General features: G+C 42.6%; 2 protein-coding genes across 4 annotated transcripts in view; one reads left to right on the forward strand and one right to left on the reverse strand.

Moving 5' to 3' along the window:
- The window catches only part of snx13 (sorting nexin 13), a 180,476-nt gene that overhangs the window by 62,000 nt on the left and 92,379 nt on the right, over positions 1-26,097 (forward strand). For 2 of the 3 annotated variants that reach the window (XM_060824730.1, XM_060824731.1), the window contains exons 5-7: positions 3,258-3,379; positions 9,616-9,734; positions 25,500-25,601. In XM_060824730.1, the coding sequence (XP_060680713.1) occupies positions 3,258-3,379; positions 9,616-9,734; positions 25,500-25,601 (343 nt within the window). The remainder of the gene's footprint in view (positions 1-3,257; positions 3,380-9,615; positions 9,735-25,499; positions 25,602-26,097) is intronic. The other variant, XM_060824732.1, reaches the window with a different exon arrangement.
- On the reverse strand, positions 17,596-19,791 carry LOC132815914 (RNA-binding protein 25-like; the record flags this gene model as incomplete). The annotated part of the gene is made up of 3 exons (XM_060825292.1): positions 17,596-17,685; positions 18,211-18,261; positions 19,738-19,791. Coding segments are annotated over 3 exons (195 nt in total), but the record flags the coding sequence as incomplete, so codon positions are not given.

Raw genomic sequence — 26,097 nt, forward strand, 5'->3', positions numbered from 1 at the left:
ATGTTTTGTCTCAGTAAAGTTAAATCGAATAATCTGACTCTGTAAGTGAAACCGCCAATGCTAACACTCACCCCCACAGTTTAAACATTGCTATTTTTCTTGGAAAATGTGTCTGTGGTTGTAATTGGTCTCTTTTTTGTACTGCTTTTCCATTGTAAGGTGTGCAGCGTGTTGCAGGGTTCAATGTTTCATTATCTTGGAATGTCAATTTCAGCTCGAGATTCCATTGATGATCTTAAGCACAGGGATTGATATAAGTTAATTTAAATTATGGTTTCACAATGTGCTTTTTTTTGGTAGGGAAGTTTCCGTACAAATTAAGTTATAACTATCGAGTAAAAACCAAGATTTGGAGAGACCCAGATCTGGTAGCCTCTGTGGAGAGAGAAAATGTTAGCATTTCAAGTCCAGTGTGATTCTTCTTCAGACAAATACTGAAATGTTAACACTGATTCTCCATCCATGGAAGCTGCCGTACCTCACTTTTTCAGCACTTTTTGTTTTGGATTTCCAGCATTCGTGGTACTTGGCTTTTGTTATTACTCATTTACATGTGAAACTCCATTGTCAGCACTTAATTGAGATGATGGAGATTTTACAAAGTGCTTTTGTCACTTTTGTCTTTGAAACGTTAATAAGCTGGGGTCAAGCTTTCTCTGGCATCAAGGAGCTGGGATTGAATCTTTGATTTTATAGCCATCATGGCAGTATGGTTACAGGAAATCCAAGCTGGAAGATAAATATCCCAAGGGTATGTGACTATTCAAAATGGCTGGAAGGAAAGAGAGGTGAGGTAGCACTGTTAATATAGAATGAAATAAGTATGATAGCAAGAAATTATCTTGGATTAGAACATAGAGAATCCATATTGGTGAAGATAAGAAATAGAGTAAAAAGTGAGGTCTGCAGATGCTGGAGATCAGAGCTGAAAATGTGTTGCTGGTTAAAGCACAGAAGGTCAGGCAGCATCCAAGGAACAGGAAATTCGACGTTTCGGGCCAGAGCCCTTCATCAGGATGAAGGGCTCTGGCCCGAAACGTTGAAGATAAAAAATAACCAACGGAAGAAGATGCTGTTAACCATAATGTACAGGTACCCTAACAGTAGCTGCACAGTAGGACTGACAGTAAATTGTGAAGTAATGAGGTCATTTGTTTAAAAAAAAAGTAGGTGACTTTATTCGTAGATTGGCAGAAGTAACCATGAGGAAGAATTTATAATATACTTGGGATACTTTCTCAGAACAATATTTTTTGGATCTAATCAATTGTAGATCTAGTGCTATGGAATGAGACAGATTTAATACATGATCTGAGTAAAATATCCCCAGGGAAATAATGGCCATGACTAGGTAGAATTTAGTATTCTGTTTGAGAGAGAAAAGCTTAGGTCAGAAACAACTCTCCTTGGCCTAAATAAGGGTAATCACAAAGGAATGTGATCAGAGCTAGCTGGAGTGGTGGGAAGAGAGGTGAGCAGCAAAAGCAGTTGAGCAACACCTGACATACGTTTAAGAAAATAGTGCACGGTGATATATCTCGGAGAGAATGAAACATTCTAAGGGAAGTTTAGGATGGTATCAAATTGGAAATAAAGATGTACAATATGGCAACGATTGTTAAAGGATTGGGAAAACTTTTAAAAATCAATGGAAGGTTATAAAAAGGACGAAGATAAACTTTGAGGGTAAATTTGAAAGTAATATTGAGCTTATTTAAATTTTAAAAAAAGGAAAAGAAAGACTCTTAAAGCACGAGGATAAGGAAAGAATCATGGGAACAGGGAAATAGCAGAAAAGTTGAATAAATACTTTGCGTCAGTTTTCACAGTACACTAATAGCAAAAATAATACAAAATTAAGAGACAAAGGGAAGGGTGGAAATAAATCCAGTAACGTTTTACAGAGAAAGTATTGGGAAAACTAATGAGAATAAAGGTTGCTAAGTCCTCAGGCCTGATAGATTGCATCTGAAGTTATTAAAGGAACTACTGTCAGTGCAGCCACTATCTCTGTAGCTAATGTTCCAAGATTCCTTCAATGCTGGAAAAGTTTTGGAGGATTGCAAAACTGCAGTGTGACATGCTTATTCAAAAAGAGCAGAGGAAAATAAAATTATAACTATAGGCCAGTTAACGTTTGTTCTTGGGAAAATGTCAGCCTTTTATAAAGGATGTAATTTTGCAGCATTTAGAAATATATAAGATGACCAAGCACAGTCAGCATTGCCTCATGAGGTGGGGGGGGGGGGAAATCATGCCTGACAAATTTATCATAATTCTTTTATCGAGGTAATGGTGGAGGGATTATCCTCCAGAGGATTATGACACACCTCTGGAGCAGCTGAGACTTCAGCACAAGCCTCCTGATTCAAAGGTAGGAATACTATAACTGCACCACAGAAGAACCACTTCCTTACTGTAATGTTCTCGGCTCAACTGTCTTCAGCTGCATCATCAATAAGCTTCCTCAGTATAGTTGTTGTATGTTGGACAGGTTAGTTAGAAAATTTCTTCAGCTATTTTAGACAACCTGTTAAGACATGTACGACACATTTCTGTAGCATGTGGGATTTGAGTCTAGGCCTTCTGGGCCAGAGGTAAGGACACTACCACTGAGATACAAAATCCCTCCTTCCTCAGTCTCCTCTTGGTTCAGTTAGTTATTGCCTATGAAAGTAAAAAATGAGGTCTGCAGATGCTGGAGATCACAGCTGCAAATGTGTTGCTGGTCAAAGCACAGCAGGCCAGGCAGCATCTCAGGAATAGGGAATTCGACGTTTCGAGCATAAGCCCTTCCTCAGGAACATAATTTGTGGCAACAAGTGCAAAGTAGAGTCTCTGATATTTCTTGAAGTATTGGGCAGAATTGAAACTGTCAAAAGTGTAAGATTGTGAAAGACAGTTGGGAGTACCAAATTTTTCATGATGGTCTGAAGCACTGTTGTGAAATGATAGAAGTTTGGTTTTCCATGTCCATTTTGTGGTGTACTTCTGTGACATGTCTGTTAAATTTTATGGATATTTTGTTATCTATAGATGTAGAAGTGTTGATGCTAACAATGTTATTTGTTATCTGTGAAGTAGGAATGTTAATATCATTATGTATACTATTAAATATAACAATGAATGAATGTGCAAGGCATGCATTGTGAGAATTAGTATTAACAGTTAAATTGTTTTGCTTGAATTTGTTTCTAGCACCATCCAGTGAAGCCTTATAAAATGAATGGGTATAATCTATTTTTTCTCATTTTCAGGTCATCCAGTTTGCACTAAGGGACTATATTCAGTACTGGTATTATACTCTAAGTGATGATGAGTCTTTTTTACTCGAAGTCAGAAAAACTACACAAAATGCACTTGTTCAGTTTGCCACAAGGTAAATTGGATTTATTCTGTAGTAGGAAAGCAATTCATTTGATTTGAGGTGCAGTGAAAAATAATGTTTTGCTTTGCAGAGTATTGTAGAATAGTGAACAGTTTTGTGTTTGAATTTTCAGTATTGAAGCACAGTTAATAGGTCATGAAAGACATGTTTCATTCTAAAATCCAGTACTAAGTTCTTGTTCCTTCTTTTAATAAGTATTCATCCTTTCCCTGTGGCCACTTTAAATAAACAAAAGCTTTCTAATAGAATCATTACAAAACAACAGGAGGCCATTTATCTCCATCAGATCCATACACTGTGTAGAGCAATCAAGTCAGTCCTATTCTCCCTTTCTATTCCTGGATCCTACAAATGTATTTCCCCAAAAGCCCACTGAATTTACTTTTGCAATCCTTGATTATCTCTGCTTCCACCATTGTTGCATCATAACAAGTTAATGTTTAGTTATTTGGTAGCACAGAACTTGAGAATTGATGATCAAGGGTCATGTTGTAAAAGTTTTTATCATGCATTCATCAGAACAAATTTACAAGAACATCAATTTAGAGAAAGATGAACAATTATACCATATGAGAAGATGGTGCTAATTGCTTGACAATTAGACTGATCAGTAAGTGATTTGCCATGGAAAATATACAAGTTAAAAATTATTGGTATTTAACACCTAGGCTTTGCTTAAATTTTACATGAGGTAGATTGATTCGTATAGGTTCATAATGGTTTTCTCGTATCTTGTTGAGTTAAAGTAAGTGTCGTGCATGTATGTGCCTTTCCTGTCTGCAAAGGATCATATCCTGTGTATTAATACAAGAAATTTCTACGACGATCCTGAATTGGTTATTGGCATCAATCTTCCCACACTGTAAATTATACACCACATATTGTCTGATTTGCGAATTTACATCTCATGTTGGATATTGTTGAGTTTTGCAAGTGTGGGCTGATTGTGTATGATCAATGGGTAAAAAATGAGGTCTGCAGATGCTGGAGATCACAGCTGAAAATGTGTTGCTGGTTAAAGCACAGCAGGTTAGGCAGCATCCAAGGAACAGGAAATTTGACGTTTCGGGCATAAGCCCTTCATCAGGAATTTTGACGTTTCGGGCATAAACATTCCTGATGAAGGGCTTATGCCCGAAACGTCGAATTTCCTGTTCCTTGGATGCTGCCTAACCTGCTGTGCTTTAACCAGCAACACATTTTCAGCTGTGTATGATCAATACCTTATTTGTTCCAAACAGGCCATAGAATTCCTATGGTATGGAAAGGGGCCATTTGGTACATTGCGTCTCCATAGACCCTCCAAAGAGTATCCCGTTCAGATCCAGCCCCTATCCCTGTAACCCTGCATTTACTTTGGTTAATCCACTTAGCCTGCATCTGAACTACTTGAACATGTGAACATACAAATTAGAGAGCAGGAGTAAGCATTTAACCACTTCCTGTAGTAGCAACCTTTACTGTGTTTTTGTGTAAAGTTTCTTTTCAGGTACATGTTAGATGTCCTGATAACTAATTAATTGCTCCTTTTTTGTTAATTGTCCTACATGGTGTTCCAACTTGCATACAATCCACTTGCGAGCAGATTTCAGAATGGAACCCTTCACAATCCAAGGCCTGTCTTTATAATCATAGCCTCTAGCTATGCTGTTCCCACAGTGCCATTTTTCCTATATCTAGTTTATCAAAATCCCTTGGTCACCTGTCAGCCTTTTTGGCTCTCCCAAGAGTTGACCGCATGCAATCCTTTCCTAAAATGTAAACCCTTGCATTTCTCTGCACCTTTTAATGTTTCTCTTCTCTTTTTCTCTCAGTCCTCTTTAAATCTATTTGAACAGGATTCAGCATATCTTCCCTATTTTCCAAAACACTTTGAAATTAACATTGGTGTATTTTTTCTTTGTTGCCTTGCTAATCTGCTGTCCATCATTAAGTGATATATTGACACTCTGAAGCTTTTGTCCTTTTACCTAGACTTGCACCAAATGTGACCACCTTTTTCTACTAACATATATCATGCATTTTTTAAAATTAAACTTTATTTGTCAATTACACATTATGCAAGTTTATTAGTTTCCTCCTGTAATTTGTTGCAGTCTTCAGGATTGACTGTTCTCCAAATTTAGCAATTATGTTTTTAATTCCAAAGTCATAATTGTTAATGAACTAGACTACGGAGTAGACCGTCAAGTAGAAACAAGATTAAGGAGTAGACCATCTGGCCCTTTGAGAATGCTCTACCATTCAATATGATCATAGCTGATCCAATACCTCAACATCCTCTCACTTTCTTTCCACACTCCTTAATGCCTTTAATATCTCAAGTGTATGCCCACGCACACAATTCATCTCGACTGCCCTGAAGTTTCCTTGCATTTTCTGCACAACTCTTAATTCCACCTCATTTTGTGCCATCCACACACTTTTGGGAATAGTGCATTTGGTTTCGTCATTGAATTCATTTACATCTGTATAATTCATGAATCACAGGCCTAAGCAGTGACCCCTGTGATAAACCAGTAGTCACTTTCTACAACTTAAAGAAAGACTTATTTATTCCCATTCTCTCTTTCTAGTCTGTTAATCAATTCTCAATCCTTGTGAAAAATCATTTCTTTCAGCAACTTAGACTAATGTTTTGTGGACCCTGTGGCTTACTAGCTTTAATGAATGATACTTTTATTAACCTTCCCTGTTACTGTTCTGTCCTTTTATTTGTTTTCCATTTTTGATTTAACTTTTACACTATCTGCTTCCACCACTGTTTTGGGGTAGAACTTATCAGCTTAAAACAAATTTTGTAAGAAAAATACTTTTCTTCACCTCTTCTCTGCCAATAATATTTAAATTAGCATCTTCTGGTAACCAAATCAGCCACTAGTGGTAATGAATTATTTGTAAATTTGTCAAAATTCGTTACAACCTTAAGCCACTTCATCAGAACAATTAGTAGGAACGTAGAACAGGCCCTTCGGCCTACAATGTTGTGCTAAACATGACGCCAAATTAAACTAATCCCTTCTATCTGCCCTTGGTCCATACCTCTCTATTCTTTGCGTATTCATGTGCTTATCTAAAAATCCTTAAATACCCCTAACATATCTGCCTCCACCTCGGCAGTATGTTCCAGACTCTTATCACACTCTGTGTAAAAATAAAACTGACCCCTCACATCTCCTTTGAACTACCCCCCTCCCCCCCCCCCACCTCTCCTCAAATGCATGTCCTTAGTATTAGACATTTCAACACTTGGGGGAAAAAAGATTCTGACCATCAACTCCCTCTGTGCATGTCATAAATTTATAGACTTCTATCAAGTCTCCCCTCCGTCTCCACTGCTCCAGAGAAAACAACCTGAGTTTTTCTAGCCTCTTGTATAACTCATACCTTCTAATCCAGGCTGCATCCTGGTAAACCTGTTCTGCACCTCTCCAAAGCCTCCACAACCTTCCTGTAATGTGGTGACCAGAACTGAATGCAGTGTCTAAGTATGGCCTAACCAAAGTCTTATAAAGCTGTCACATGACATCCTGACTCTTGTACTCAGTTTCCCCTACCAATAAAAGCAAGCACCCTACCGACTTGTGTGGCTACTTTCAGGGCGCTATGGACCTGAACCCCAAGATCTCTCTGTACGTCAGTGTTGTTCAGGGTCCTGCCATTAATTGTTTACCTTTCCTTAAATTTGATCTCCTGAAATGCAGCACCTCACAATTAGCTGGATTAAACTCCATCTGCCATTTTTCAGCCAATGTCTGCAACTGATTTATATCCTGCTATATCTTTTGATAATTTTCTACACTATCCACAACTCCACTGATCTTTATATTGTCTGCACACTTTACTAAATTGCCCATCCGCATTTTCATTTATATCTCAAACATCAGAGGTCCCAGTATGGATCCCTGCAGGACACCAGTAGTCAAGGACCTCCAGCCGAAAGACGCTCTTCCACCACTACCTTCTGCCTTCTATGGGCAAGCCAATTCTGAATCCATGAACCAAGTCACCATGAATCTAATGCATCTTAATTTTATGGATGAGTCTACCGTCTGGGACCTTATCGAAAGCCTTACTAAAAGCTATGTAGACAAAATCCACTGCTCCATCTTCATCGATCACCTTTGTTACCCCCTTGAAAAATTCAGTCAAGTTAGTAAGACATGACATGCCCCACACAAAGCCATGCTGACTGTCCCTAATTAGGCCATGCTTTTCCAAATGCGTAGAAATCCTATCCTTAAAGAATTTTCTCTAATAGCTTCCCAGCCACTGATAAGAGTCTCACCGCCTGTAGTTTCCTGGTTTATCCCTATTTCCCTTCTTCAGCAGAGGAAAAATATTACCAACTCACCAGTCCTCTGGAACCTCTCCAGTCACTAACAAGGATACAAAAATCTAGGTCAAGGCCCCAGCAGTCTCCTTTCTAGTCTCTGTCAATAACCTGTGGGCCCTGGGGACTTATTCATCCTAATACTTTCATGAGACCTATCACGGCTTCTTTCTTGATCCAAAATGCCCTAGCATGTTAGCATGCTCCACACAAATCTCATTATTCTTCATATCCTTCTCCTGGGTGAATGCTAATGCAAAGTACTAATTTTTTTAGATTACTTTTTTTTTTAGATTACTTACAGTGTGGAAACAGGCCCTTCGGCCCAACAAGTCCACACCGACCCGCCGAAGCGCAACCCACCCATACCCCTACATTTACCCATTACCTAACACTATGGGCAATTTAGCATGGCCAATTCACCTGACCCGCACATCTTTGGACTGTGGGAGGAAACCGGAGCACCCGGAGGAAACCCACGCAGACACGGGGAGAACGTGCAGACTCCACACAGTCAGTCGCCCGAGTCAGGAATTGAACCCGGGTCTCCGGTGCTGTGAGGCAGCAGTGCTAACCACTGTGCCACCGTGCCGCCCTACTGATTTAGGATCTCGCCCGTGTCATCTGCCTCCAAGCACAAGTTCCCTCCTTCATCCTTGAGTAATGCAAACTTCATCCTAGCTGTCTTCCTATTTTAATGTATGAATAGAATGTCTTGGGATTCTCTTTACCCTTACTTACCAAGGTTACTTCCTGGCCCCTTCTTGCTCTGCTAATTCCTTGCTTGATTTCTTTCCTGCTTTCTTTACATTCCTCATAGTCCCTGTCTGATTTTAGCTTCCTAAGCCTTACATGTACTACTTTCTTCCTTTGACTAAATTCACAACGTCCGTTGTTCTGCAAGGGACCCTTACTTTGCCATCTTTGTTCTTCCTCGTTACTGGAACATGCTGGCCTGAACTCTAATCAAGTCATTAAACAACTCCCATATGTCAAATGTGGATTTGCCTGATAACGGCTCTTCCCAATTGATGCTCCTTAGCTCCTACCTAATATCCCCCAATTTAGTGCCTTCCCCCAAAGTCCTGACCTCATTCAGAGCTATCTTAAAACTTAAGGAGCTGTGATCACCATTTCCAAAGTGTTCTACCACTGAAAGGTCAGTCACCTGTCTAGGTAAAAACAATGACTGCAGATGCTGGAAACCAGATTCTGGATTAGTGGTGCTGGAAGAGCACAGCAGTTCAGGCAGCATCCGAGGAGCAGTAAAAGGCCATTAGTCAATAGAAGGTCCAGTACGATCCATCATCTAGTTGGACTATCCACCTACTGTTTCAAGAAACCCTCTTGGATACACTTAACAAAATCTGCCCAGTCTGAGCCTCTTGTTCTAAGGGAGTCTCAATCAATATTGGGGAAGTTAAAGTCACCCACTATGACAGCCGATTTTTATTGCATCTTTCCATAATCTGCCTACATATTTGTTCCTCAGTTTTTCTGTTGTTAATGAGATTGCATTATAGCCCCCCCCAAATCAGAGTGATTATACCCATCTTATTTTTGAACTGTACCATATTGCCTCAGTGGATGAACCCTCCATTATGTCCTGAGTGCAGATGTGACATTCTCCCTGGTTAATAAGACAACTCTTCTGCCTCTTTACGTACCTCTCTACCTTGTTTAAAACAACAAAACTCTGGAATGTTGAGCATCCAGTCCAGTCTCTATGTCAACCATGTTTCAGTAGAGGATTAGTCTGCGGAAAGTTAATACCATGGGAACTGGTAAATATAGGACAATAACATTTCTAGTTTCATTAAGGAAATCAGTTTTAGAAAATATTCTTTATAATTTTATGGCTTTTATTTCATTGTCTTTTGTTACTAATCAACAGGTCAAAGGAGGTAGACTGGCAACCATATTTTACTACACGGTTGGTAAATGATTTTGCTGCACATCTTCATGTATTCAGAAAAGCTCAACAAAGGATAGAAGACTCAAAGCAGAAGAAAGGTATGAAATAATTATCAAGCCAACTAATTTTTTTTTGTGGGGGGTGGAATTAGTCTTTTCTATTCCTCTGTTATTTTGATATTGCGTTTCAATTTTTCCTTTTTGCAGAGATAACCTGGGTATGTGGATGTCTGGGCTCAAAAGCCATACCTACATTTCAGCTCCTTTTGAATAGGGCATGTATGATTTGCTTCTAGATTAACAGGCATGGATAGGGATTGGCTAGCTGATGAGAAGGTTAGGAATAAATGGGGTGTTTTCAAATAGGCTCTAAGGATGAAATCTTGGTTACTTACAATCTGTTATAATGACTTATGTGGAGATACCAAGAGGAAAATTTCAAAGTTTGCTGACAATAGAAAACGTGTAATGATTGGAAATTATTGAATTGGTGCTTTGGAACTGTAGCTATAAATTTTAAGAGTAACTGATTTATTGTCACTTGTACCGGGGTACAGTGAAAAGGTTTGTTTAGGAGCAGTACAGGCAGATCACAATAAGCAAAAATGTATGGATCAGGCGTTTTTAAAGAAAAACCTAGAAGCATATAAATTACATTACACAGGGCATGTGTTAGCATTAGTAGGATCAGCATTATTTGAGGCTAGAGAGTCCATTCATCAGTCTAATAATGGCCAGGAAAAGGCTATTCGTGAACCTCCTGGTGCTTGTGTTCAGACTTCTGTATTTTCTGCTTGATGGAAGAGGTTGGAGGAAATCATTTCTGGAATGCGACGGGTGTTTGGTATTGGCAGCCTTTCAGCGGCAGCAAGCCATGTAAATGGAGTCTGTGGATGGAAGGTTAGCTTCAGTGATGATCTGGGCTGTAAATACCATCTTCTGTAGTTTCTTATGGTCCTGGGCAGAGCAGTTTCCATACCAGGTTGTTATGCACCCAGACAGTGTACCTTCAGTGGTGCATCTGTAGAAGTTGGTAAGGGTCCTTAGGGACATACCTGAGGAAGATGAGGCATTGTTATGCCTCTTTGACTGTTGCATTTACGTGGGAGGTCCAGGACAGGTTGTCGGTCATTGTTACTCCGAGAAACTTGATGCTGTTCAGCTCTCAACACCAGTTCTATTGATGTAGATGGGGGTGCATTCCTCTCCTTTCTTCCTGAAATCCATGATCAGCTCTTTAGTTTTGAGAGAGGTTGTTATCATTGTACCATGTCACCAAGCTCTCTACCTCCCATCTGTATTTTGACTCATTGTTAGATATCCATCCTGCTACGGTGGTATCGTCAGTGAAGTTGCAGATGTCGCTTGTTCGGAATATACTGGTTACTGGTGTTCAGGGAATACAGTAGTGGGCTGAGGATGGATCCTCGGGGGGGGTGCTCCAGTGTTGACTATTGTTGTGGAGGAGGTGCAGTTACCTGTCTTCATTGATTGTGGTCTGTGGATCAGAAAGCTGAGAATTTGATTGCAGAGGGAGCTGAGACCAAGGTCTCAGTTTTGAGATCAGTGCAAAGGGGATAATGGTGTTGAAGGTGGAGCTGTAGTCGATGAGCAGGAGTTTGATGTAGGTATCCTTGTTTCCAGATGTTCCAAAGATGAGTACAGAGCTAGGAATATGGCATCTGCTGTGGACCTGTTATATTAGTAGGCAAATTATAGGGGATCAAGACAGGATGGGAAATTGGAGTTGATCTGGGCCATCACCAGCCTCTCGAAGCACCTCCATGGTGAATGAAGTCAGAGCCACTGGATGGTAGTCATTAAGGCACGTGCATTCTTCGGTATGGGATGATGGTGGTTGTCTTGAAGTAGGTGGGAACTTCGCTTAGATGGAGAGGTTGAAGATGTTGGTGAATACCTTGGTGAGTTGGTCCACAGAGGATCTGAGTGCTCCATCGCTTTGATTGTACTGACTCCAAGGAAGACCGATCTGACATCTGCAGTGATGACTGAGGGAACAGGTGTATCTGGAGCTCTTGGGGCAGACATCATGGTGCCGCTGGCATTCTGCTCAAACAGAAGGCATTGAGCACATCAGGGAGGGCTGTGTCTTTGTTAGTTATCTTGTTCTGCATCATTTTGTATCCTGAAATGTTGTTCTGTTTGGTAGTTTTTGTCTGGTACTGCCTCTTGGCATCCTTGATGGCTTTGCAGAGGTTATATCTGGATTTCCTGTATTGGTCTGGGACATCCGACTTGAATGCTGCCCATTTGGTCTTCAGTAGGGAATGGATTTCCTGGTTCACCCAAGATTTTCAATTGGAGAACACTTGGATTAACTTTTTTGGTATGCGGTCCTCCATGCATTTGTGCATGAAGTCTGTTTGCTAATGAGGGGAGTCATATGACTTCTTAAGTCTAACTGACACTGAGTCTCAATGTTTGATAAGAGCTCAAAGAAAGGCTTGGATTGCTTTACTGATGAAAAGAGCTTGAAATATTTATGCTCTGAGGCAGTGGCAGAATTCTGTACTTTTTCGATGTTCAATCTTTCAGTCTTCTGAAATCTTAGAAATATATTATAGATACTGGATTGTAAACAGTAGTACTCTAAGCTATACCTTCACTTCTAAGATGAAAGAAAATTTGGGATTAACAATAGCGAAGTAGTTCTTCCTGAATGCAATGCATTAATCTTACATGTCTCCACGGTTAAGAAATCAAAGCAAGCTGTTTTGAGGTCAGGTGATTACTCTATCTATTCAATAAATCTCTCAGATAATTCTGCATTGTCAGCAAGTTGAAAAGACTGCTTAACTTTACAGCTACCACAGCCAGATGTGGGAGGAAGACTATCTCGAGTCATAGAAATGCAGCCTGCAGCAATCTAAGAATGTAGGAGATTTGTCTAATTTTAGCTGTGATCAGAACAATCAACAAAATGTAATTTACTATGATATCTGAAACTCCAATTTGTAACTTGATTAAGTGGGGGTATGGGAGAACCCATTTTTAACTGGAAGCAACTGTAGACTGTTTGCTAAAAGTGATAGTGATAAGTAACAAAACTCCATATGCATGAACGAGAAGTGTAAAATTTTCCTGGGAAAATTCACCCTGATGCTAAATATTGGAGTCTGATTCAGCTATTTTTCTTTCTTAAAATTAGTATGACTTAAATTTTGATTTTTGTATCTGCCTTAAATAATATATTTTGAGCTGATCCAGCCTGAAATCTACTCATGTTCCCACAATCCCATGCTGGTTGATCATTAAGAGGGATATGAGAGAAGATTCATTTTGGCAGTGCACAGATCATAAATATAAGCCAGCATTTTTAGTAGACAGTTTACATGTCAGTTTTGGCTAATTTTTAAAATCTTGGCTCATCTTTGAATGGAGGATTTATTAGGTACAGATCATAAAGGAGTTTCATTGTCATTTGCCCAGAGACAGTGCAAGCAGATGCTGAGTATTGAGAATCAACTTCTGTTATCTTTGAAGTACATGCAATTAGACTATTTAACTAAGCACTGACTCTGTCCTTGAACCCACTTGGATATCCTGCGAAAGAAACAAATGAATACCCCCTTACTTTAGATTTTTCACCTTCAGTGTTTTGGAGTTCTTTATTGATGAGACTCAACTTTCTCACTTCAAATTGCCTTCACTAACTCGAAATTCTACTTAGGAAAAGTAGGCCAGGAGAGTACAGAGTTCAGCGTAAATTTTACATCGTGTGTAAGATAATTGAAGGAAATAGATATAAAAGAAAATAAATTCAAGGCTCTTTATCTGAATACATGAAATACCTGCAAATAGATAGATGATTTAGCGTGCAAATAAAGGCAAATGGTTTAGATTTAATCACTGTTATAGAGACATAGTTGCCAGCTGACCAAAGTTGGAAAATGAATATTCTTTGTTACAGTGTTTTATAAGGACAGAATAGCAAAAAAAAAGAGACACCCCTGCGAGTGAAGGATGACATGAAGACATTAGTGAGAGACGATTTGACTTCACAAAATTCTGAAGTAGAATTTATATTGGTAGAAATAGGAATGTTACAAAGAATAGTATTGTGTTTTTGAATTCAGAGTGTTTCAGAAACGAATCAAGGGCCACCAAAAAGTTGATGAGAGAAAACTAACAACAAAAAAACAAAAGTAGAAACGGAACAGAAATACAAAATTAAATTGTAAGAACTTTAAGTATGAACAAAGGAAGAGAATAGATAACATAAACACTCTTCTTTTACATGTAGTGACTGGAGAAGTTTTCATGGAGAATGATGAAATCATAAAGGCATTGAATAAATATTTTGCCTTCTACTGAGAAGTCATGCAGAGTATGTACCTAGGAACTAAAAAGACATAACAAGGTGGAGAAATGGTATTGGAGAAATCCAAGGGACTAAAATCTGACAAATCCAGAACATGATGGTCTACACCCTTGGATTCTAAAAGCCCTATTCTCTAAGATAGTGAATACGCTGACTATGACTTTCCAGAATTTAAAATTCATCAGTAATCCCTCCAATTTGGAGTTGTATGTAATACTACCTATCATGAAAGGAGGGAGAGGAACAACTGGAAGCTATTGTTTTGTTCACTTAATATTAGTCAATTGAAAGATGCTGAAATGTATTGTTGAGAAAGTTTTAACAATGCACTAAGTATGATTAGAGAAAATCAACTCTTTTTATGAAGGGAAGCCCCATTTGACTAAATTATTGGAGTCTAAGGATGTTACAAGTGGGGAAGCTGGAGAAGAAACAGGAGATGTGATACACTTGGATGTCCAAAAAGGGGCCACACAAAAGTTGATGGAGCTGGGAGGTAATATTAGCATGGATAGAAGGTTGATTAACAGACAGCAAGCAGACAACGGATATAAATGGGGTGTTTCCAAGTTGGTAGATTGACCAGTGAAATGCTGCAGTGATCAGTGCTGTTACAATTGATGGTAATGACTTGATTGAGAGACATGGGGTCCCTTGTGATGAAATGGTAGTATTTCTACCTCTGAGCCAAGAGGATCGGGTTCAAGTACCACTTGCTCCAGTAGTGTGCAAAAACATCTCTCAACAGATTGAATAGAAAATATCTAGATGAAGAGACAGATTTTATAATGGTACAAAGCTAGATGGAAAGCTACATGGAGGGTGACAACAAGCAAATACATATCCATTAAGTGGGCAGCAGGATGGCAGATGACATAATATGCAGAATTGTGAAGCTGTTGACTTCAGTTGTAAAAATAGAAATGAACATTTTTAAAACGTGCAAAACCTGTGAATTATTTTGCTCAGAGTTAAATCATTGAAATTCTCTGGCCCAGATGGTTGTGAATGTGCCATTATTGAATATATTTGAGGATTGGAGAGGTAAATATTTTGACCCGGAATTGAGTATGGAGAGTTGTGGCAAAGCAGATTTGAAGTCCAGGATCAGCCATGTTCTTCTTAATCAATTGATTAAATCATGGGCTAAAAGGTTTACTGCTCTTATTCCTTATGTTCTTTGATTCTTGCCCTTTCTGCCAATTGGACATATCTCCCCACCTTCTCTAACTGAACTTCGTGACTTCAACATCTCTCTTTTATCTCCTTTCAGCAAACAGCCTCTTCTCCAAAGAGAGCAATTATGTCATTAAAATGAATTTGCAATGGTAGATTTTCACCTGAGCAATCTTCGAATGAGGGGAAAGCTGTATAATAGAATTACTGAATGTTATAGAATTGAAAGACTTATCTGATTGTTGCCATCAGTTGGAGAAATAGTCTAGTGCCACCTCTATGCATGATATCGCAGGAAAATGACTAGTATGTTTCAGTTCACTTTATTTTGCTTTTGTGGTTTTCTTGAATGTGTCTTTTCCATCCTTAACTAATTGTCAATTGTTTTAACTTGGCTCAAAGTAATTAAAATCTGACCATCATCATTTCTGATAGATGCTGTTCAGTTGAATGACACATTTAGAATAATCTTGTTAACAAACAATCCTCTTGATTTGTTATTGATTTCTTTGTGGGTAACCATGTTTGCCTCACTAGTATTTAATGCATAAGGCCATGCTCCCTACTTGTTGCAGTGGGAGGGGAGGAAGGAGATATGAGTTAATGTAATGTATGAGTGTAAACTCTAATGTAGCCAACCTCCCAGAGGAAAATTTTTGTTGGCATTAATGTTGGATACACAATAGTTGTTATTGAGAGCAAACAATCACAATTTGTTTGTCCTGTGTCAGAAGATATATCAATGTTGGAGAATTCACACTTGTTATCTGAAAGAGAAAGATAATTGCTGTTTAATTGTTTGCCTATTTTGGAGCAAGAAGTGAGGAAAGGGAATGCTGCAAGTGTAGCTCGTTTATGTCTTTGCATGTATTTTGTTTTATTCACCAAAATCGTTGGCATAGGCATTTGCCATTTAGAAACATGAAAAAAAACCTATACTTGTGCCTAATACCTAAGTCAGCAGAAAACTGAACATTTTCTATTTTCCGATCTCATGTAAAAACAGGAAATGTCTAAATTTATAAACAAACAAGAAGCTATCCACAGGTTGTGCAGCATCATGAAGAAGGAGATGCTTCAGGTCTCATCAATAAAATACGTTTTTTTTTATAATTCTTAAGACACATGTCATCTCATTCCACTCTGTCCCAGTCAAAGCAAAATGCACAGAGACACAGTAGTGGCTTTACCTCCTTCATCTTTATTCTGGGCCCTGAAGAAAGAGAGAATGATCACCTATGTACCCAGAGACATGAGTTAATGGTCTTCTCTGGAAGAGCAGCTTCTCAATGAACTGTATAGTCATTTTATAGGGAGGAGCATCCAGATAAGGGACATACGTATAAATTGAGTGACTGTTACAATCGACGAAGATCAATAGTAAATATCAAGTCATCTGCTGTTACACAATGAATGACTGGCTTCACATAATGAATACTTTTCATCTTGTTAACTGATGTTACATATTGAAAGCTACCTCATTTTCTTAAGTAGCTTCACATAATGAATGCTTTTCCACCTTGTTAACCCATTACTCTTGCCTCCAGCACCCCATTGTTAACTGTAAGTTCTTACCTGTTCTGAGTCATGCTCAGCCGCACCTCTTGTTTCACAAAACTCTCAGAACTTTTTCCCTGCCTGATTTATATCCTATATGCGTTCTCACACAGACTAGTGATATAGGAAGTAGAGTGTCTCTCTCTCGATCCCTCGACCATGCCCTCGACCACGCCCTCGACCTCTCCCTCGACCTCTCGATCTCCCTTTCGATCTCTCTCCCTCCCTCTCGATCTCCCTCCCTCTCGATCTCCCTCTTGATCTCCCTCTTGATCTCCCTGTCGATCTCCCTCTCTCTCGACCTCTCTCGTTCTCTCTCTCTACCTCTCTCTCTCGTTCTCTCTCTCTCGTTCTCTCTCTCTCGTTCTCTCTCTCTCGTTCTCTCTCGATCGACCTCTCGATCGACCTCTCGATCGACCTCTCGATCGATCTCTCTCGATCTCTCTCTCGATCTCTCTCTCTCTCTCTCGTTCTCTCTCTCGTTCTCTCTCTCGTTCTCTCTCTCTCTCGACCTCGCGATCGACCTCGCGATCGACCTCTCTCTCGACCTCTCTCTCGTTCTCTTCTCGATCTCTCTCTCTCGATCTCTCTCTCTCGTTCTCTCTCTCTCGATCTCTCTCCCTCTCGATCTCCCTCTCGATCTCCCTCTGTCTCGACCTCTCTCTCTCTCGTTCTCTCTCTCGTTCTCTTTCTCAATCACACTCTCGTTCTCTCTCTCTCGATCTCTCTCTCTCTCGATCTCTCTCGTTCTCTCTCGATCTCTCTCCCTCTCTCTCGATCTCTCTCTCTCGATCTCTCTCGCTCTCTCTCTCTGGACCTCTCGCTCTCTCTCTCTGGATCTCTCTCTCTCTCTCAATCTCGCTCTCTCTGGACCTCTCGCTCTCTCTCTCTCTCTCTCTCTCGATCTCTCTCGATCTCTCTCGATCTCTCTCGATCTCTCTCTCTCGATCTCTCTCGATCTCTCTCTCTCGATCTCTCTCGATCTCTCTCTCTCGATCTCTGGATCTCTCTGTCTCTCGATCTCTCTCTCGATCTCTCTCTCTCTCTCTCGATCTCTCTCTCGATCTCTCTCTCGATCTCTCTCTCGATCCCTCGACCATGCCCTCGACCTCGACCTCTCCCTCGACCTCTCGATCTCCCTTTCGATCTCTCTCCCTCCCTCTCGATCTCCCTCTCGATCTCCCTCTCTCTCGATCTCCCTCTCTCTCGACCTCTCTCGTTCTCTCTCTCTCTCGTTCTCTCTCTCTCGTTCTCTCTCTCAATCACACTCTCGTTCTCTCTCTCTCGATCTCTCTCTCGATCTCTCTCTCGATCTCTCTCTCTCTCGTTCTCTCTCTCGTTCTCTGTCTCGTTCTCTCTCTCGTTCTCTCTCTCGATCTCTCTCTCGATCTCTCTCTCTCAATCACACTCTCGTTCTCTCTCTCTCGATATCTCTCTCTCTCTCTCTCTCTCTGGATCTCTCTCTCTCTCTCAATCTCGCTCTCTCTGGACCTCTCTCTCTCTCTCTCTCTCTCGATCTCTCTCTCTCGATCTCTCTCGATCTCTGGATCTCTCTGTCTCTCGATCTCTCTCTCGATCTCTCGATCTCTCTCTCGATCTCTCTCTCGATCTCTCTCTCGATCTCTCTCTCGATCCCTCGACCATGCCCTCGACCACGCCCTCGACCTCTCCCTCGACCTCTCGATCTCCCTTTCGATCTCTCTCCCTCCCTCTCGATCTCCCTCTCGATCTCCCTCTCGATCTCCCTCTCTCTCGATCTCCCTCTCTCTCGTCCTCTCTCTCGTCCTCTCTCTCGACCTCTCTCTCGACCTCTCTCTCGACCTCTCTCGTTCTCTCTCTCTCTCGTTCTCTCTCTCTCTCGTTCTCTCTCTCTCTCTCATTCTCTCTCTCAATCACACTCTCGTTCTCTCTCTCTCGATCTCTCTCTCGACCTCTCTCTCGTTCTCTCTCTCGTTCTCTCTCTCGTTCTCTCTCTCGATCTCTCTCTCGATCTCTCTCTCTCAATCACACTCTCGTTCTCTCTCTCTCGATCTCTCTCTCTCTCTCGATCTCTCTCTCTCTCTCTCGATCTCTCTCTCTCGATCTCTCTCTCTCGATCTCTCTCTCTCTCTCTCTCTCTCTGGATCTCTCTCTCGATCTCTCTCTCTCTCTGGATCTCTCTCTCTCTCTGGATCTCTCTGTCTCTCTGGATCTCTCTGTCTCTGGATCTCTCTGTCTCTCTGGATCTCTCTGTCTCTCTGGATCTCTCTGTCTCTGGATCTCTCTCTCTCTCGATCTCTCTCTCTCTCTCGATCTCTCTCTCTCTCGATCTCTCTCTCTCTCGATCTCTCTCTCGATCTCTCTCTCGATCTCTCTCTCGATCCCTCGACCATGCCCTCGACCACGCCCTCAACCTCTCCCTCGACCTCTCGATCTCCCTTTCGATCTCTCTCCCTCCCTCTCGATCTCCCTCCCTCTCGATCGACCTCTCGATCGACCTCTCGATCGACCTCTCGATCGACCTCTCGATCGACCTCTCGATCGACCTCTCGATCTCCCTCTCGATCGACCTCTCTCGTTCTCTCGTTCTCTCTCTCGTTCTCTCTCTCGATCTCTCGATCGACCTCTCGATCGACCTCTCTCTCTCTCGATCTCTCGTTCTCTCTCTCGATCTCTCTCTCTCGACCTCGCGATCAACCTCGCGATCGACCTCTCGACCTCTCTCTCGACCTCTCTCTCGTTCTCTCTCTCTTGATCTCTCTCTCTTGATCTCTCTCTCTCGATCTCTCTCTCTCGATCTCTCTCTCTCGTTCTCTCTCTTGATCTCTCTCTCTTGATCTCTCTCTCGATCTCTCGATCGACCTCTCTCTCTCCCTCTCTCTCTCCCTCTCGCTCTCCCTCTCGCTCTCCCTCTCGCTCTCCCTCTCGCTCTCCCTCTCGCTCTCCCTCTCTCTCGCTCTCCCTCTCTCTCTCGTTCTCTCTCTCGTTCTCTCTCTCTCGTTCTCTCTCTCTCGTTCTCTCTCTCTCGATCTCGATCTCTCGATCGACCTCTCTCTCTCCCTCTCTCTCTCCCTCCCTCTCTCTCTCCCTCTCTCTCTCTCTGGACCTCTTGATCTCTCTCTCTTGATCTCTCTCTCGATCTCTCTCGATCTCTCTCTCTCTCGATCTCTCTCTCTCTCGATCTCTCTCTCTCTCGATCTCTCTCTCTCTCGATCTCTCTCGATCTCTCTCCCTCTCTCTCGATCTCTCTCCCGATCTCTCTCTCTCTCGATCTCTCTCCCGATCCCTCTCTCTCTCGATCTCTCTCTCTCGATCTCTCTCTCTCTCGATCTCTCTCTCTCTCGATCTCTCTCTCGATCTCTCTCTCTCTCGATCTCTCTCTCGATCTCTCTCTCGATCTCTCTCTCGATCTCTCTCTCGATCTCTCTCGATCTCTCTCTCTCGATCTCTCTCTCTCGATCTCTCTCTCTCTCGATCTCTCTCTCTCTCGATCTCTCTCGATCTCTCTCCCTCTCTCTCGATCTCTCTCCCGATCCCCCTCTCTCTCGATCTCTCTCTCTCGATCTCTCTCTCTCGATCTCGATCTCTCTCGATCTCTCTCTCTCTCGATCTCTCTCTCGATCTCTCTCTCTCTCGATCTCTCTCTCGATCTCTCTCTCGATCTCTCTCTCGATCTCTCTCTCTCTCTCTCTCGATCTCTCTCTCTCGATCTCTCTCTCTCTCGATCTCTCTCTCTCTCGATCTCTCTCTCTCTCGATCTCTCTCGATCTCTCTCGATCTCTCTCCCTCTCTCTCGATCTCTCTCCCGATCTCTCTCTCTCTCGATCTCTCTCCCGATCCCTCTCTCTCTCGATCTCTCTCTCTCGATCTCTCTCTCTCTCGATCTCTCTCTCTCTCGATCTCTCTCTCGATCTCTCTCTCTCTCGATCTCTCTCTCGATCTCTCTCTCTCTCGATCTCTCTCTCGATCTCTCTCTCGATCTCTCTCTCTCGATCTCTCTCTCTCGATCTCTCTCTCTCTCGATCTCTCTCTCGATCTCTCTCGATCTCTCTCTCTCTCTCGATCTCTCGATCTCTCTCCCTCTCTCTCGATCTCTCTCCCGATCTCTCTCTCTCTCTCTCGATCTCTCTCCCGATCCCTCTCTCTCTCGATCTCTCTCTCTCGATCTCTCTCTCTCGATCTCTCTCTCTCTCGATCTCTCTCTCTCTCTCTCGATCTCTCTCTCTCCCGATCTCTCTCTCTCTCGATCTCTCTCTCGATCTATCTCTCTCTCGATCTCGATCTCTCTCTCTCGATCTCTCTCTCTCTCCCGATCTCTCTCTCTCTCGATCTCTCTCTCGATCTATCTCTCTCTCGATCTCGATCTCGATCTCTCTCTCTCGATCTCTCTCTCTCTCTCGATCTCTCTTTCTCTCGATCTCTCTCCCTCTCTCGATCTCTCTCTCTCTTTCTCTCTCTCTCTCTCTCTCTCTCTCGATCTCTCTCGATCTCTCTCTCGATCTCTCTCCCTCTCGATCTCTCTCGATCTCTCTCTCTCTCGATCTCTCTCCCTCTCGATCTCTCTCTCTCTCGATCTCTCTCTCGATCTCTCTCTCGATCTCTCTCGATCTCTCTCTCGATCTCTCTCTCTCTCTCGATCTCTCTCTCTCTCTCGATCTCTCTCTCTCTCTCGATCTCTCTCTCTCTCGATCTCGATCTCTCTCGATCTCGATCTCTCTCTCTCTCGATCTCTCTCAATCTCTCTCTCTCTCGATCTCTCTCTCGATCTCTCTCTCTCGATCTCTCTCTCGATCTCTCTCTCGATCTCTCTCTCTCTCTCTCGATCTCTCTCTCTCGATCTCTCTCTCTCGATCTCTCTCTCTCTCGATCTCTCTCTCGATCTCTCTCGATCTCTCTCTCTCTCTCGATCTCTCGATCTCTCTCCCTCTCTCTCTATCTCTCTCCCGATCTCTCTCTCTCTCTCTCGATCTCTCTCCCGATCCCTCTCTCTCTCGATCTCTCTCTCGATCTCTCTCTCTCTCGATCTCTCTCTCTCTCTCTCGATCTCTCTCTCTCCCGATCTCTCTCTCTCTCGATCTCTCTCTCTCTCGATCTCTCTCTCGATCTCGATCTCTCTCTCTCGATCTCTCTCTCTCTCCCGATCTCTCTCTCTCTCGATCTCTCTCTCGATCTATCTCTCTCTCGATCTCGATCTCGATCTCTCTCTCTCGATCTCTCTCTCTCTCTCGATCTCTCTTTCTCTCGATCTCTCTCCCTCTCTCGATCTCTCTCTCTCTTTCTCTCGATCTCTCTCTCTCTTTCTCTCGATCTCTCTCTCTTTCTCTCGATCTCTCTCTCGATCTCTCTCGATCTCTCTCTCGATCTCTCTCCCTCTCGATCTCTCTCTCTCTCGATCTCTCTCTCTCTCGATCTCTCTCCCTCTCGATCTCTCTCTCTCTCGATCTCTCTCTCGATCTCTCTCTCGATCTCTCTCTCGATCTCTCTCTCGATCTCTCTCGATCTCTCTCTCGATCTCTCTCTCTCTCTCGATCTCTCTCTCTCTCTCGATCTCTCTCTCTCTCTCGATCTCTCTCTCTCTCTCGATCTCGATCTCTCTCTCTCTCGATCTCGATCTCTCTCTCTCGATCTCTCTCGATCTCTCTCTCGATCTCTCTCTCTCTCTCTCGATCTCTCTCTCTCTCTCTCGATCTCGATCTCTCTCGATCTCTCTCTCTCTCGACCTCTCTTTCTCTCGATCTCTCTCTCGATCTCTCGATCTCTCTCCCTCTCGATCTCTCTCCCTCTCGATCTCTCTCCCTCTCGATCTCTCTCCCTCTCGATCTCTCTCCCTCTCGATCTCTCTCCCTCTCGATCTCTCTCCCTCTCGATCTCTCTCCCTCTCGATCTCTCCCTCTCTCGATCTCTCCCTCTCTCGATCTCTCTCTCTCTCTCTCTCTTGCTCGCTCTCGATCATTCGCTCTCACTCTCAATCATTCGCTCTAATCTCTCGCTCGCTCTCGATCTCTCGCTCGCTCTCGATCATTCGCTTTCGATCTCTCTCTCGATCTTTCTCTCTCTTGCTCGCTCTCGATCATTCGGTCTCGATCATTCGCTTTCTCTCTCGCTCTCTCTCGATCTCGTTCTTAATCTCTCTGTCGCCCTCAATCTCGCGCTCTCCTCTCTCTTTCGATCTCTCTCTCTCGCTTGATCTCTCTCTCTCTCTCTGGATATCTCGAGATCGCTCTCGATCTTGCTCTCTCGCTCTCGTTTTCGATCTCTCACTCTCTCTCCCTCTCGATCTCTCCCTCTCGATCTCTCCCCCTCGATCTCTCCCCCTCGATCTCTCCCCCTCGATCTCTTCCCCCTCGATCTCTCCCCCTCGATCTCTCGCTCTCGATCATTCGCTCTATCGCTCTCCCGCTCTCTTGATCTCTCTCGATCTCGTTTTCGATCTTTCACTCTCTCTCGCTCTCGATTTCTCACTCTCGATCTTTCCCTCTCGACCTCTCTCTCCTTCTCGACCTCTCTCTCCCCCTCGATCTCTCCCCCTCGATCTCTCGCTCTCGTTTTCGATCTCTCACTCTCTCTCGCTCTTGATCTCTCACTCTCTCTCGCTCTTGATCTCTCACTCTCTCTCGCTCTTGATCTCTCCCTCTCGATCTCTCTCTCCCTCTCGATCTCTCTCTCCCTCTCGATCTCTCTCTCCCTCTCGATCTCTCTCTCCCTCTCGATCTCTCTCTCCCTCTCGATCTCTCTCTCCCCCTCGATCTCTCCCCCTCGATCTCTCCCCCTCGATCTCTCCCCCTCGATCTCTCCCCCTCGATCTCTCCCCCTCGATCTCTCCCCCTCGATCTCTCCCCCTCGATCTCTCCCCCTCGATCTCTCCCCCTCGATCTCTCCCCTTCGATCTCTCCCCCTCGACCTCTCCCCCTCGATCTCCCGCTCTCGATCATTCGCTCTATCGCTCTCCCGCTCTCTTGATCTCTCTCGATCTTGTTTTTGATCTCTCACTCTCTCTCGCTCCCGATCTCTCGCTCTCCATCTCTCGCTCTCGATCTCTCTCTCCCTCTCGATCTCTCTCTCCCTCTCGATCTCTCTCTCCCTCTCGATCCCTCTCCCCCTCTCGATCTCTCTCCCCCTCTCGATCTCTCTCCCCCTCTCGATCTCTCTCCCCCTCTCGATCTCTCTCCCCCTCTCGATCTCTCTCCCCCTCTCGATCTCTCTCCCCCTCTCGATCTCTCTCCCCCTCTCGATCTCTCTCCCCCCTCTCGATCTCTCCCCCCTCTCGATCTCTCCCCCCTCTCGATCTCTCCCCCCCTCGTTCTCTCGATCTCTCGCTCTCTCAATCTCTTGATCTCTCTTGATATCTCGCTCTCGATCTCTCCCTCTCTCGATCTCTCTCTTGATCTCTCTCTTGCTCTCGATCTCTCTCTTGATATCTCGCTCTCGATCTCTCCCTCTCTCGATCTCTCTCTTGATCTCTCTCTTGCTCTCGATCTCTCTCTCGATCTCTCGTTCTAGATCTCGATTGCTTGCTCGCTCTCGATCATTCGCTCTCACTCTCGATCATTCGCTCTCTCAATCTCTCGCTCTCACGATCTCTCGTTCTCGATCTCTTGCTCTCTCGATCATTCGCTCTCACTCGATCATTCGCTCTCTCGATCTCTCTTGATCTCTCGTTCTCGATCGCTTGCTCGCTCTCGATCTCTTGCTCTCTCTCGATCTCTCGCTTTCTTGATCTCTCGCTGTCTCTCGATCTCGCTCTCGACCTCGGTCTATCGCGATCTCGATCTCTCTCTCTCGATCTCTCTCTCTCTCGATCTAAAACAATACAACAGCATATAAAATAGTATTTGTTCCTCTTGAAATTCGAGAAAATCACCTCCAACATCTAAAGTATCTCAAAGGAGCAGCCTGTTACAGCCAGAAATTGTTCCATCTTGCATTACCCAGAATTTGAACCATTTTCAGTCAAAACTTGAAAGTTTGCAATATTGTTTGCAGGATGAAAACTGTGAACAGCAGAGATGCAGATATATCTGGGGATCTTTGTACACAGATCATGAAAATATAATTCCTCTTGGAAAACTATCCAATGTCCTATTGGAATTTAGCATATGTGGCCAGAGGATTTGAATAGAATGGGGAGAAATTTTGCTGCAGCTATACAAACACTAGATTAGACCATATCTGGACTCCATGTGGTATGTTGTCTTTGGAAGTGCAGCATAAATTCACCAGAATGTTAACTGGAACCCAAAGAATATATAAACTAAGTTTGTATTTCTTGAAATAGGTAATGTTAATTTAATTTTGTTTAGAATTTTGAAAGAATTTGATTCAGTATAATGAGATTTTCTTTCTGGAATCATGGGTAGGGGATGCCACCTTAATAAAAGTTAGGAAGTAGTTCTTTGTGCAAAGGTTGATGGAAGTGAGGAAAATTCTCCCACAGAAAGCAAAGATGCTTATTCACTGACTAACTCCCAATCTGAGATCTATGATTATTTTCTCAGACAATGATGTGAAAAGAGGTGGAGCTAAAGCAGATTGGTAGAGTTGAAATATAGATCAATCATTATTTATCAGTGAATGGTGACCTGAATGGTGAAAGATGGTCTACTGTATATTTACAAACTTTATGATTTAGAAACTTTTATAATGAGTTAGAATATCTCTTTGTGTATTTCTTTGCAGTCATGTCTGTTACCTTTAACCAACTTTGCCAATCTAACTATCTGTTTTACAATTAATTAAAAATGCCTTAAAATAACTGCAAACATTTAATGAGTTTAAATATATCAATTGGAACAACAATCCTGTCATTTCAGATGCTTCAGAAGAATTTGTTGACACTTTTTTTGAAGTTGAAGTGGAAATGGAGAAAGAAGTCTGCCGTGACCTGATTTGTACTTCAGTTAAAGATGAAGAAGGTTTATTTTATTTTCCATGTTTTTTTAACATTTCTACTATAATGGCTAAATATGGATAAAGAAGTGAGAAGTTATTTCATATTTTAGCTTATTCAATTAATACAAACCTATTATTTGTTTCTTTCTTACTTGCCTGTCTGAATCCCAGAGTCTGTCTGTAACTTTCTTAAATAATTCCAAGTATACCTTTAGTATACTCAGAAAACCCATGTCATGTTATGCTCATTATTTATTTGTTAAAAACACATTCTGAGAGTTTTGCCTTTTGAAATTGTGCCAGCCTGTCCTGCTGTTGCTGCTTTAAATCAAATAGTATTAGGTTAGTTGTTCATATCTTGTGCAATTTTGTGTTCTTCCATGATGTTCCTGTTGGTTGCTTTTTAATGCAATTTGTTTGCAGTCTTTTTCTTGTCAATTCTCTTTTCTATTAGGGGTATCTTTTGTAGTAATCTCTGTATTTGGTACTAAGTCAGGACACTGAGCCTGAGGTACGTTT

This window comes from Hemiscyllium ocellatum, chromosome 5, assembly GCF_020745735.1.
Source record: "Hemiscyllium ocellatum isolate sHemOce1 chromosome 5, sHemOce1.pat.X.cur, whole genome shotgun sequence".
In the NCBI taxonomy this organism is placed as follows: Eukaryota; Metazoa; Chordata; class Chondrichthyes; order Orectolobiformes; family Hemiscylliidae; genus Hemiscyllium; species Hemiscyllium ocellatum.